At 43.1% G+C, this 14282-nt stretch overlaps 1 protein-coding gene across 1 annotated transcript in view; it reads left to right on the top strand.

Moving 5' to 3' along the window:
• Nucleotides 1–1502: 1502 nt before the first annotated feature.
• The window catches only part of LOC112076506 (A disintegrin and metalloproteinase with thrombospondin motifs 7-like), a 50070-nt gene continuing 37290 nt past the window's right edge, over nucleotides 1503–14282 (top strand). The window contains exons 1-5 of the mRNA XM_070441356.1: nucleotides 1503–2055; nucleotides 3247–3439; nucleotides 9961–10041; nucleotides 12155–12279; nucleotides 13573–13722. Of these exons, the coding sequence (XP_070297457.1) occupies nucleotides 3431–3439; nucleotides 9961–10041; nucleotides 12155–12279; nucleotides 13573–13722 (365 nt within the window). The 5' untranslated portion in view covers nucleotides 1503–2055; nucleotides 3247–3430. The remainder of the gene's footprint in view (nucleotides 2056–3246; nucleotides 3440–9960; nucleotides 10042–12154; nucleotides 12280–13572; nucleotides 13723–14282) is intronic.

The raw sequence follows: 14282 nt of genomic DNA, 5'->3' as shown, positions 1-14282 counted from the left end.
ACAATAAGGGACTTTCCTAAATATGGCCAATGGGGAAACTTTCTCAGAGTATCCTCTTAAATGTCCATGTTCTTGAACAGTCAACTTGTAGTTGGTTCAATGTATATACTGTATATTGAATCTGTCCTTTTAAACTCTTCTTTGAACCTGGAGGAGGGGGACTTACTGGACTGGAAATGTTTCTTTAAAATGATATTGGATATATTGAGGACAGCTTGACGGGCTCCAGGCCCCCGCGTATCATTTGGCACAACGCCACATCTCGCTCTAAGTTCCACAGCTACGGCTGAGCCAGAAACCCAGAGGCCAGAATGCTGGGTTGAACTTCATAAATCTAAATCATTGTTGCGGAGCATTTGCGATTTAGCCATTACAGTTTATGACTCAATTTCAATTGGTGCGTTTTCTCTCATATGTCCTTGTTTTGCTCCCAAAGGGAAGGGAAAATAATCGCATGATAAACCCAAGATAACTTGCGTTTATGTAATACTGCAAACTTGGCACATTTTCATGAAGCTGATTGCATTTTATTTCTCTGAAGCAATTTTGACCCATTTCCCAACCAGTAGAATGTGCTAACTGTATTCTTCCCATATCAAAGCAGTTGTGATCCCTTGTTCACCCAGTAGAATGTGCTATGATCTAATAAGCTTGTCAATATCTCTACTATTCCCCATATCAAAGCAGTTGTTCTCCGGTAGAATGTGCTAACTGTATTCTTCCCATATCAAAGCAGTTGTTCTCCCGGTAGAATGTGCTAACTATATTCTTCCCATATCAAAGCAGTGTTTCTCCCGGTAGAATGTGCTAACTGTATTCTTCCCATATCAAAGCAGTTGTTCTCCGGTAGAATGTGCTAACTGTATTCTTCCCATATCAAAGCAGTTGTTTCTCCAGTAGAATGTGCTAACTGTATTCTTCCCATATCAAAGCAGTTGTTCTCCCAGTAGAATGTGCTAACTGTATTCTTCCATATCAAAGCAGTTGTTCTCCGGTAGAATGTGCTAACTATTCCTCCCATATCAAAGCAGTTGTTTCTCAGTGAATGTGCTAACTGTATTCTTCCCATATCAAAGCAGTTGTTCTCCCGGTAGAATGTGCTAACTTGTATTCTTCCCATATCAAAGCAGTTGTTCTCCCGGTAGAATGTGCTAACTATATTCTTCCCATATCAAAGCAGTTGTTCTCCCGGTAATGTGCTAACTATATCTTCCCATATCAAAGCAGTTGTTCTCCCGGTAGAATGTGCTAACTGTATTCTTCCATATCAAAGCAGTTGTTTCTCCAGTAGAATGTGCTAACTGTATTCTTCCCATATCAAAGCAGTTGTTCTCCCAGTAGAATGTGCTAATGTATTCTTCCCATATCAAAGCAGTTGTTTCTCCCGTAGAATGTGCTAACTGTATTCTCCATATCAAAGCAGTTGTTTCTCCCAGTAGAATGTGCTAACTGTATTCTTCCCATATCAAAGCAGTTGTTTCTCCCAGGTAGAATGTGCTAACTGTATTCTTCCCATATCAAAGCAGTTGTTCTCCCAGTAGAATGTGCTAACTGTATTCTTCCCATATCAAAGCAGTTGTTCTCCCAGTAGAATGTGTTTACCGTGTTATTCCCATCTTTCTTCCCAAACAATGTGCTTGCTTAGGACTGTATTTTTTTGTATTAATAAAGCATTTCTGACCGACTTTCTCCTGTACAATAGGATCACTATATTTCTCATATATAATACATTTTGACCTCGCTTTACCCCATAGAATGTCCTTGCTGAGGATTATTGTAATTATTAATAAAGCAATTCTGACGCCGTTTCTCCCTGTACAATATGATCATTATATTTTTCTCATAACAAAAGCAATACTGACCTCCCTCTGTAGACAGGTCTGTTCAAGCTGTCCCAGGAGGAGTTCTTTATCCGGCCATTGGAGCGMTCTAGTGATSWGTCGACGGCACCACAAGTCCATATTATCTACAAGCGCCACACCTCCCCCACCCAAAGCCAGTTGGTACAGCCCATCTCTGGAGACCATACCACCAACGGTACCTGTGGGGTCAAAGGTGAAGCCTCCCGTCGTGACCTGGCATCACACACTCCAATATAGAGGCCTTAGAGGATGGGGCTGTTCCAATACTTTAAAYATGCACCTTTCCTTCCCTTCCTTGAACTAATCACCAATCTCACAAGGTCGGATTGGACCAAACAAGGATCCCACTTCTGACAACAACTGATTTTCCATGTCAGATCCAACCTAACCCATCCAGATGGTGCCAGATCAGTCATGCTTCATGGAAGGGAGGATGCATTTTCTAAGTATTCAAACAGGGCCGATGCACTGAGAGATCCCTATCCCAACCTGGATCTATTACACAAACACGTACAGTACACACACACACACACTGAATATCACTCTCTAGAGGTGGAGGAAGACAGCCTAGGAACAGTTGGGCTGGTAATGGGGCCTGTTTGAAATACCAGGAGCCTTTAATTAAGCCCTGAAACACATTGCAGGATGAAATATCTGAGAGGCAGTATTATGCAAGAGAGATATGTAAATGTGCCATTAGGAATTCATTGCAGGCTCCGGGACTTGAACTATTTTGAAAATAACTCTTTCGAACTCACTTGAARGTGCACTTCACTGGAGTCTTGGTTGACTTCACCCACAGGGAATAGGTCAAGAGACTTGTTGGAATATTCTGCAGATGGCTGGGGATGCTAGAGAGAACCAGGAAAGATCATCTGGCTTACCAGGCATTTTAGGAGGGAAATAAAAGCGCTTCCACCAGACTGTTAACTTCTGTCTCAAGCATGCATTAAATCCCCACTGCCTCTCTCTCACAGGGTTAAGCGTGCGTATCGCTCACTTGAATTCCCTGCCTAAGACTTTAGATAAAGACTAAAGTGTCTCTGTTGTCCTTCTATAGAGCATGTTTCTTTATAGCGTACATGTTATGTTCAACACAATGCATCAGTGTGGTACTGTATAGGGTTCTAACGCTGTTGCACACAGCTGACTTTCATACATATCATGTACGTTTTGGATAAATACACTATTGACTATAATTGGTGTAACTGACCTGATCAAACACATAACATGTTTTACATAAACATCCGTACGAATATATGTTGTAACGAAGTTCAAACCATCAAGGATACACAAAAAAAGTCTGACTTATTCCATGGTCTTTTTAAACAAATACTAAGCTACAACTCTACAACCACAATATTTGTCACGGCTCCGCCCTCAGATCCCGCTGCGGCGTTGGAGCGTGTGGAGAGGCAACGGGAGCGCTGGGAGAGACGCCAGCGGAGAGAGGAGGATACGCCAGCGTTCCATCAGCAGGGAGAAGTGGGTGGAAACGCTGGTGGTGGCCATTCCAAGATGGTGGAGTACCACGGCACAAGGGCGTGGAGAGCTACGTACTGGCTGTCATGAACATCGTAAGTGCTAGCCGTCTGTACTGACTGTCATGAACATCGTAAGTGTCTGCTAGCCTCTGTACTGACTGTCATGAACATCGTAAGTGTCTACTAGCTGTCTATACTGCTGTCATGAACATCGTAAGTGTCTGCTCAGCGTCTGTACTGACTGTCATGAACATCGTAAGTGTCTGCTAGCCGTTTGTATTGACTGTCATGAACATCGTAAGTGTCTGCTAGCCTCTGTACTGACTGTCATGAACATCGTAAGTGTCTGCTAGCTGTCTGTACTGACTGTCATGAACATCGTGTCTGCTAGCTGTCTATACTGCTGTCATGAACATCGTAAGTGTCTGCTAGCCGTCTGTATTGACTGTCATGAACATCGTAAGTGTCTGCTAGCCGTCTGTACTGACTGTCATGAACATCGTAAGTGTCTGCTAGCGGTCTGTACTGACTGTCATGAACATCGTAAGTGTCTGCTAGCCGTCTGTATGACTGTCATAGACATCGTAAGTGTCTGCTAGCCGTCTGTACTGACTGTCATGAACATCGTAAGTGTCTGCTAGCTGTCTAACTGGCTGTCATGAACATCGTAAGTGTCTGCTAGCCGTCTGTACTGACTGTCATGAACATCGTAGTGCTGCTAGCCGTCTGTACTGACTGTCATGAACATCGTAAGTGTCTGCTAGCCGTCTGTACTGACTGTCATGAACATCGTAAGTGTCTGCTAGCCGTCTGTACTGACTGTCATGAACATCGTACGTGTCTGCTAGCCGTCTGTACTGACTGTCATGAACATCGTAAGTGTCTGCTAGCTGTCTCTACTGACTGTCATGAACATCGTAAGTGTCTGCTAGCTGTCTGTATTGACTGTCATGAACATCGTAAGTGTGGCTAGCCGTCTGTATTGACGTCATGAACATCGTAAGTGTCTGCTAGCCGTCTGTACTGACTGTCATGAACATCGTAAGTGTCTGCTAGCCGTCTGTATTGACTGGCATGAACATCGTAAGTGTCTGCTAGCCGTCTGTACTGCCTGTCATGAACATCGTAAGTGTCTGCTAGCGTCTGTATTGACTGTCATGAACATCGTAAGTGTCTGCTAGCCGTCTGTACTGACTGTCATGAACATCGTACGTGTCTGCTAGCCGTCTGTCTCACTGGGTTTTCTTTTGGTAGGGTGTCAGCAACACCAAAGTTGTGGTTTGATTCCCACTATTACCAAATATGGGCTAGTGTGCTGGGTGTCAGCTGGAAGTAGCCTTTGGTCGGCTGAAAAGCCCTTTTTTATTTCCAGGTCAAACTTCTTGACCCTACTCTAAATCCGTTCCAGGGAACTCGGTGTCAAATAACTTGATTTACACATTAGTTTCTTTGCTTAAGTAGGCTGCAGCCTTGACAGTATTATGTTGTCACTGTATGTAGGCGATGTTATGTAACATCCATGTCAACAACACCCATCTTGGCTGGCTCAATACCTATGCTAGATGCTTCCATGTGTTCCACCCTCATCTCTGTTCTGTTAGTATTGTGACATCATGTCCCTCTCTTTAATCGCTCCTTCCCCATGTCTGTAGCCCTCATCCTCTCTTTTATCACTCCGTCCCATGTCCTGTAGCCTCATCCTCTCTTTTATCGCTCTTCCATGTCTGTAGCCTCATCCCTCTCTTTTATCGCTCCTCCCCATGTCCTGTAGCCTCATCCCTCTCTTTTATCGCTCCTTCCCATGTCCTGTAGCCTCATCTCTCTTTTTATCGCTCCGTCCATGTCCTGTACCTCATCCTCTCTTTTATCGTCCTTCCCCATGTCTGTAGCCCTCATCCCTCTCTTTTTATCGCTCCTTTCCCATGTACCTGTGCCCTCATCCCTCTTTCTTATGGCTCCTTCCCATGTCCTGTAGCCCTCATCCCTCTCTTTTATTGCTCCTTCCCCATGTCTGTAGCCCTCATCCCTCTCTTTTATTGCTCCTTCCCCATGTCTGTAGCCCTCATCCCTCTCTTTTATTGCTCCTTCCCATGTCCTGTAGCCCTCATCCCTCTCTTTTATCGCTCTCTTCCCCATGTCCTGTAGCCTCATCCCTCTCTTTTATTGCTCCGTCCCATGTCCTGTAGCCCATCCCTCTCTTTTATCGTCCTTCCCCATGTCCTGTAGCCTCATCCCTCTCTTTTATTCTCCCGTCATGTCCTGTAGCCCTCATCCCTCTCTTTTATCGCTCCTTCCCCTTGTCCTGTAGCCTCATCCTCTCTTTTATCGCCTCCCCATTCCTGTAGCCTCATCCCTCTCTTTTATCGCTCTTCCCCATGTCCTGTAGCCCTCATCCCTCTCTTTTATCGCTCCTTCCCCATGTCCTGTAGCCTCCATCCCTCTCTTTTATTGCTCCTTCCCCATGTCCTGTAGCTCCTCCCTCTCTTTTATTGCTCTTCCCCATGTCCTGTAGCCTCATCCCCTCTTTTTGTTTTTGTGCCCCTTCCCCTTCCCCATGTCCTGTAGCCCTCATCCCTCTCTTTTATCGCTCCTTCCCCATGTCCTGTAGCCCTCATCCCTCTCTTTTTATCGCTCCTTCCCCAGTTCCTGTAGCCCTCATCCCTCTCTTTTATTGCTCTTCCCCATGTCCTGTAGCCCTCATCCCTCTCTTTATCGCTCCTTCCCCATGTCCTGTAGCCCTCATCCCTCTCTTTTATCGCTCCTTCCCCATGTCCTGTAGACCTCAATCCCTCTCTTTTTAATATATATATATTTTTTCCTGTCCTCTTTTCCAAATGACTACAACTTCCTGTGCACTGACCCTTGTGTTGTTAGCACTTCCTGGACGGAGTCCAGACCAAGTTTTCTGACCTCATCCTCGCTCTATTGCCGTTGAACGCATTAGGAAACTTTTTTCCAAAACACAGTAACTGTTGGGTCCGGCTGCAGCTGTCAAGGAGGGCTTGCACAGGACGGTGTATCAGGAAAGGGGATTTCAATAACAGAGAGCTCCCCTGGCTTCACCGGATSAAGTGGACAATAAGAAGAAGAGGAAACACACATTATCCTCCACATCCTCTCAGGTGTCTTGTTTTCAGCCCTGCAAACCTCTGCTTTGAACTCCACAGCCTCCTGTTATTGTGTCAAGGGAGACTAGCGATCGTACAGTGAGTGAAGCGCACTTCCACGGTAACGGAATTACACTTAGACTCTTTTAAAATATATACCAAACAAAAAATATTTGATTTTCAAAGTTAAAAAAACAACTCTATGCTGCACAACTACTTTTAACAATTGCCACTGAACATTTTACAACAACACATTGCCAGTCCTTGTGCTTAGAGTTCTATGGTTTGTTAAACTTTGAAATCAATCGTTTTTATTTGGTATACATTTTAAAGTGAAAAATCTGAGTCTCCTAATTCTGTTACCATGGAATTGCCCTGAAGCAAAACAAACAGAGATGTCATCATCTTCCTTGGGAGATGCAGGAGCTTTCCATTGTCTAAGTGTGTTGACTAGACTAGTGTGAGGTCGGCCATGTTGAAAATCATTCAAAGGATGAAGAAAGATGGTCTTTCGACAGCTCTCGCTTGATTCTGTTTGTCTTCTGTGGGATGCTGTCTTCAAACTACATTGACATGCAGGATGACCGAGTATTTAAATATTCCCAAAAATTATAATAGTGTTTTGGGTGAAATGAAATGCAGCTAGTGAGAGAGCAATGTGTCTCGATGATGATCTAAACTACGGGTCTTTTTATTCTCGGCATTACAACGACAGATAAATTGGCGGTGTGCAGTTTCACTTCAAAATGCCTTTCATGTTGGGAACAGTTTGGACCGTACCTAGTATGATAGACCGGTTGWTTCAGTCGGGTACACGGCAGCAGGCACAATGCCTATTTGAGTTCCACTGCAGTGCTATTTGTTCAGCTATGCGTTTCAWCTCTTTGATACTGAAGGCTTTCCCTGCCTTTGGCAGTGGAGCAAGTACTGGGACTCGGGGACAAATAGCATTTATGATGAAAGAGTCCCTTCATACATTGTGCTGGTGATATGCTGTCTGCAATGTCACTATGACGAAGCCCTGCTTGCAGAGTTAGCGCTGTGTGGAATGCTTTGTACACCAACAAGGGACGGTCATGGATTCCAATGTGKCCAATGTCAGGATAATAAAAAATAAAAAAACGTTRACACAAAGTCAAAGTAAACATATATATTTTTTAAGTACATTTGTATTGTTTCCACGGAGGGGATCCCGATGGGACCAATGTCAGGGGAATTTTTTCAAATCATTGAAACTCAGTTCATAATATCAGCTCAAAAGTCCCAAGTCATATTATTCAATACCCACATAAGGTTGCGGTTTGGTGTGGCTTTGTAAAGTTCACTGGACCAACTTTTGGTCCTAAATCAGACAAAGTAGGCCTATAATTTGATACGTTTGACCACCACTGTAAGGTTTGGTAATGACTCATTTTCTCAAGCGTGAAATCCAAAAGCTTTGGTCCGTGACCACAATGCATCACTCTGACCAATGATGACTCAATGGAGAAGGTAAATATTACTCAGTGTTGTTGTGAACAGATCAGAACACATCCAAACCCATTAAAAACCTTTATATAGAGCACAATCTATGTTGTAAAGGACATACTAAGGTGTTATACACTGCTTTATATCAGGGCTGTTCCTGGAGAGATACCGTCCTGTAGGTTTTCACTCCACCGTGAAAACCCACAGGACGGTAGCTTTCCAGGAACAGGGTTGGAGCATAACCTACAGAGGGTATCTCTCCAGGAACAGGGTTGGAACATAAACCTACAAGAGGGTATCTTCCAGGAACAGGGTTGGCTAGCCCTGCTTTATGTCTATGTCATTACAATGTGTGACGCTTGTTCAAGGTTCATCAGTTCCTATGCTGCGTGTGAGACTTCACACCGCCTTACTGGATAGGTCTAGCTTTGACAGATACAAGTGGCTGTCTACCGACAGCTTCAAGAGTAACCACACAATTCATTAGATGGATTACTTCAAGACAAGCAGTCCTTAACGCGTCTATTTTGAACGTCTGCTTTTTTCCGTCAGATAGGTCCGCTATTTTATCACACTCCAAGTCAGAACAGGAAAGGTGTCAGCATTGGGTCCTTGACTTCTAAACATAACGAGGACTAAGTAACCCTGGAAGAGTTAGGGCTGATTTAAACCAGTCTTAACGTATAGGTAACCCTGAAAGAGTTAGGGCTGATTTAAACCAGTCTTAACGTATAAGTAACCCTGAAAGAGTTAGGGCTGATTTAAACCGGTCTTAAGTATAAGTAACCCTGGAAGAGTTAGGGCTGATTTAAACCAGTCTTAACGTATAAGTAACCCTGGAAGAGTTAGGGCTGATTTAAACCGGTCTTAAACGTATAAGTAACCCTGAAGAGTTAGGGTTGATTTAAACCGGTCTTAACGTATAAGTAACCCTGGAAGAGTTAGGGCTGATTTAAACCAGTCTTAACGTATAAGTAACCCTGAAAGAGTTAAGGCTGATTTAAATCGGTCTTAAYGTATAAGTAACCCTGGAAGAGTTAGGGCTGATTTAAACCTGTCTTAACATATAAGTAACCCYGAAAGAGTTGGAGCTGATTAAACCAGTCTAAATGCATTACCCAGCACTTGGCTCAAACACATTATTAGTCTGCTGCCGTATGCCTCTCTCCTCCTGGAGAAGGGAAAAAGTTCTTAGTGAAAATGAGCTCTCGCTTTCTATTTAGCCAGGCACCCTAGCACCCGTTCAGTGAGCCTCCTGAGCCCCTACTTAATGTAGGACTAGAAACATAAAGCCAGCGTGTGTGTGTATTACAATGTGACCTGAAAACGGAGGTGTGTGTGTGTGTGTGTGTGTGTGTGTGTGTGTGTGTGGGTGGCTGCCTCCAAGATGTTGCTAATCAGCCCGGGTGAAAGCTGCTACTGCAGTGGTTGTTTGTTGTTACCAGAGAATCAAAGGAACCCTTAATTCACTACAACAGCTTGAGAGATAAGAGGGAGCAAGGGATGGATGAAAGRAATGAGGAGAGGGAGGGAAGGAGTGTGTGTATAGAGCTTTTCCAAATACCTAAAGGAAAGAAGTATTATACCCTCCTGAAAGAGGTAAATGTGTAATTCAAATAACCTGGCCATCTGTCTCCTAAACCTGAACTGGAAAGATGTAAAATGTTAATACTGTACTCTGTAGAAGTGAGACCCGTGGATGTTGTTTTCTGCATCACATTGTTGCTTTTGAGAAATGTGAGCAGGGAACAGACAGTTGACCAAAGTTCTCAATCATTCCTTTGTGTTTGTGAARGGATTTTCCAGACAGACTCATGTATAACTAATCATCACTAATCACCAGTGTAGTGGGAAACATTCTTCAGTAGACAAGACAGTCCTTTATTTATAATTATTGTGATATACCTCATATGAACAGTATACTACACGTGGTCTCAATGAAAGAGAATACAACATAATGGTACTGGATTGCCTATTTGTTGAGAAGGACAACTTTTTGGCCCAACCCACTGAGTCTAAATCATTTCCATTCTGTTTCAGGTGTCAGGGTTGTTTCTCGATGCCAGCATTGGAAAACTCAACATCGTAGTGGTTCGTCTGATCCTGCTGGAGAAGGAAGAGGTAAGAGAACCACAGCTCAGGCCTGCACGTTACAAAACACTGTTAGCAAACCACTGTCATTAGAGGTCCGTTTTAAAGACAGATTTACTAATCAGTGTTGAAAGACTTACAAAGGGTTCATTTGTGGCATCAAATGACTGCCAGATCTTAATGACAATGACCATTAATCGTATCCTAAAACAAAACTGGCAGACTGACCACAGCAAGATATTTTAATTAGATTTTAGCCATATAAAACATAACAAAAAAAGTAACACAAAAATAGTAATTATGAATTGATCACAAATCCTAACACCAGTAGGCTGCAATAACAGATTTAAATGGCAGAGTCCCAGTGTCATACCAGAAATGGAATATGGGACGCACATTGTAAAGATGATGTCGCAAAGTTACGTTGCTTTTCATGGCGTCGAGATTCCACTCTTGTTTAAACTAGTGTATGATCATGCATTGAAAGGAAGCAGTTATGCTCTTGGTATTGGTCTAAACTAGTTCCAATGTCATTTTCCGTAAACTATAAAATAATATTATTAGTTTGTGTAATGATCTGAGGAAATTCTGACTACAGGCGATGACCGACTCCGTATGAGGGGTAGAGAGAAATGGAGAACAGAGAAGCGAGAGCAGTACATAGCTACCTGCCTTTCTGTTATTAACTGTGAAGACAGTGTCTATTTCACTGTCCATCTTTGTAATGTTGTGCCATAATCTCCTAGTCTTGGGGGAAAGGATTGTCTATTGCACTGCAACATTCTAGAGATTTACTTTGTGGTGGAGGGGTGATAACAGAGAAGCTCATTAGCGAGAGAAGGAAAGCGAGAGAGAGAGAGTGAGAGATGGATAGCGCTAGCCCATCTGACTACTGTCTCTATCCTCTTTCCCCTCCAGCCTTGTCGTCATCATTATAGCCAAGGCTCAGTTACATCCTTCAGCCTTTCATCATCACAGCCAGTTCTTCAGTTATATCCTTCAAACAGCATTTTACATCAGAACACCACTGGCTCCCAGTGTGAAGTATAGGCCCCTAAACCCTTCGACAATGTGTTAGGAAGTGTATGTGTAGCTAGTGCTGAAACAAATCTCTCTGAAGTCCTGGTTCTGGCTAATGGTAAGGATGTAGTCTGAGAAAGGCATGTAGGGTAAGTTTCCTAACCAAATCGTCTGGACTGTTCTAGAGGTGTCTGTTTCATGTCTATATTTTGAAAGAGGATTGGCCTGATCAACTCAAACGTTTGTAGTAGAAAAACGTATTTGGGTGCCGGGTTCAAAAGCCATACATTTGAAAAAAGGAAGAACCTGTTTCTTTTTCATTTTTATGTATTTTTTAGCAGGTCAGAGGGTCAGAGCAAACGGAGGCATTTCGCAAAGCCTTTGTCTTAAGCTGACTAAGCCTGTCACCGAAAACCGTTCGTTTGCACTGACTTCTGAAAAAAAAATATATTAAAAACTTAAAAGAAGCAGGTTTTTCCTTTTTTTCAAATTTCCACTGCACACTGACACTAGTGTCTATACGTTGACACACAACCATATAGTTTAGGCTCACTTTTCCTATGGGTCAACTACTAGACTGTCGATGTTTACATCCCTGCAGAGTAAAGTCTGTGGTTGGCCATAATATGGTTCTCAATGGGTTGTTCATAATCATGCTTGAAAGTGCACATTTAAACCTTGAATGCAGTTTAGACTCCTGAAGGTGGATCTAACTCTTCATCAAGAGCTAATAGCTCAAAGCTATGATAATATGGCCAATTTTATTACTTTCTAGAATGGCTGTCTAGTAGAAACAATCTCCAGCAACATCTTTTGAAATGCCTCTAAAGCAGTGATGTAGGGGTAAAACAAAATTGGTGGGAAAACTCTCGGGTTGTAATGCTTCCTATTCTTTCAATGCTTTTTCCCACAAAAGGTGTGTAAACTATGTTTACTTGACTACTGCTCTACAGGGACCAGATAAATGTCTCACAACCAGAAAAACCTGTTTACATCCAGGAAAATTATGTCATTATGACATCACATACCATAAGCTACACAGCTTTGGGAAACCTCACCCTGTTCATGAAGGTATCTGATGTTTCATTGTCTAACGTAACGATGACATCCCTGTGGTTGGCAGGAAGACCTGAAGATCACCCACCACGCTGACAACAGCCTGAGCAGCTTCTGTAAGTGGCAGAAACGGCTCAACGTGAAGGGAGAAGAACACGCGGTCCATCACGACGTGGCCGTCCTTCTCACCAGGTAATCCACTCCCACCAAGGCTGAATTCCATTTGCAGTCTATTGGGGAGAGGATGTATACTGAACAAAAATATAAAGGCAACATGCAACAATTTCAAAGATTTTACTGAGTTACAGTTCAAGAAAATCAGTCAATTGACATCTGTGGCATTTTGTTGTGACAAAACTGCACATTTTAGTGGCTTTTTATTGTCCCCAGCACAAGGTGCACCTGTGTAATGGTCATGCTGTTTAATCATCTTCTTGACCGCGGCATTATCTTGGCAAAGGAGAAATGCTCACTGACAAGGATGTAAACAATTTGTGCCCAACATTTTTGACAAATAAGCTTTTTGTGTGTATGGAACATTTCTGGGATATTTTATTTCCGCTCATGAAACATGGGGCCAACACTTTTCATGTTGCGTTTATATTTTTTGTTCAGTGTACTTTCCTCTCCTTAATTGTGCTTTCTGAATAGTAGTACCTTTTGGTGCCGTTCTCGAAGCTGAAGGAAGTGTACTGTCCTCTCGCAAGCGTTTGTCCTATTTTTATTTATCTTGAAAGCCCAAAATTGATTTCTCCTCACCATTCAGTCATGGAGGACAGTCCTTTTAAAACAAATGAATGGTGAGACATTACATGAAGAACACCATACTGGACCAAAACAGCCTTGAGATCCTTTGCCTACCTTCCCCTCCCATTGATGGCCTGACTGTTATTCGCTGTAGTTTACCCACACAGAATCAGAATGATATTTCTACCTCTTCTTAATTGAATTAGACGCCTGTTTACTGTCCTCCTCACATCAATCTTCTGTAGTTCGGACGCTTTTCCAATCAAAATGCCCACTCCATTAAACCACGACATCTTTCTGTTTCGACAATAGTGCAATTAGAGCATCCACGCAGGACACTTTAATTTTGAGCAACGCCACAACAACAAGGACATTTCCAGAGATTTGGTGACATTCCCTGGACCTTTGAAAGAAGGTAGTTGGAGCTCCTGAGTTGTGCTTTTCTGCAATTGTTTTAATTTAAGTAGCTTTTYCACAGAGACTCATCCCACCGGTCATGGTCTTGATAGATTCAGCACATTAAACACATGTCAAGAATAGGAAGTGATGATGTTGAAGGTAATTGTTGTGCTCCTTATTACAATGTTTCAGTCCTTCTCTCCCTCTGTCCTCTCCTTCTCTCCCTCCGTCCTCCTTTTCCCTCTCCTTCCCTCATCCTCTCGCCTTCTCTCCCTCCCTCCTCCCTTTTCCTCTCCCTCCCTCCTCCCCTCTCCTTGTCTCCTTCCCTCCTCTCCTCAGAAAGGACATCTGTACGGCCATCAATAAGCCATGTGAGACCCTGGGCCTGTCTCATGTGGCAGGCATGTGTCAGCCCCACCGCAGCTGCAGCATCAGTGAGGACACGGGCCTGCCGCTGGCCTTCACCATCGCCCACGAGCTCGGGCACAAGTAAGTGCATCGCATGTGCACATGGACACACACATACACGCACACACTCACACTGACACCACACCTCATATAACTTTCTGTCACATGGTTGGATATTTTTTTTATTTAACCTTTATTTAACCAGGTAGACTAGTTTACAACTGCGACCTGTCCAAGATAAAGCAGTGCGACGCAAACAACAACACAGACTTACACATGGAATAAACTAACATACAGTCAATAATACAATAGAGAAAGTCTATATACAGTGTGTACAAATGAGGTAGGATAAGGGGGTTGAGGCAATAAATAGGCCATAGTGGCAAAATTATTACAGTATGGCAAATTAAACATTGGGGTGATAGATGAGTGTGCAAGTAGCAGTACTGGGGTGCAAAGGAGCAAAATAAATAAAACAAATAAAAAATATGGTGATGAGGTAGTTGGATGGGCTATTTACAGATGGGCTATGTACAGGTACAGTGATCTGTGAGCTGCTCTGACAGCTGGTGCTTAAAGCTAGTGAGGGAGGTATGAGTCTCCAGCTTCAGTTATTTTTGCAGTTCGTTCCAGTCATTGGC

The sequence above is a fragment of the Salvelinus sp. IW2-2015 genome, unplaced genomic scaffold (genome assembly GCF_002910315.2).
Source record: "Salvelinus sp. IW2-2015 unplaced genomic scaffold, ASM291031v2 Un_scaffold3799, whole genome shotgun sequence".
In the NCBI taxonomy this organism is placed as follows: domain Eukaryota; kingdom Metazoa; phylum Chordata; class Actinopteri; order Salmoniformes; family Salmonidae; genus Salvelinus; species Salvelinus sp. IW2-2015.
The sequence above is the reverse complement of the archived record's forward strand: the minus strand, read 5'-3'. Positions and strand labels throughout refer to the sequence as shown.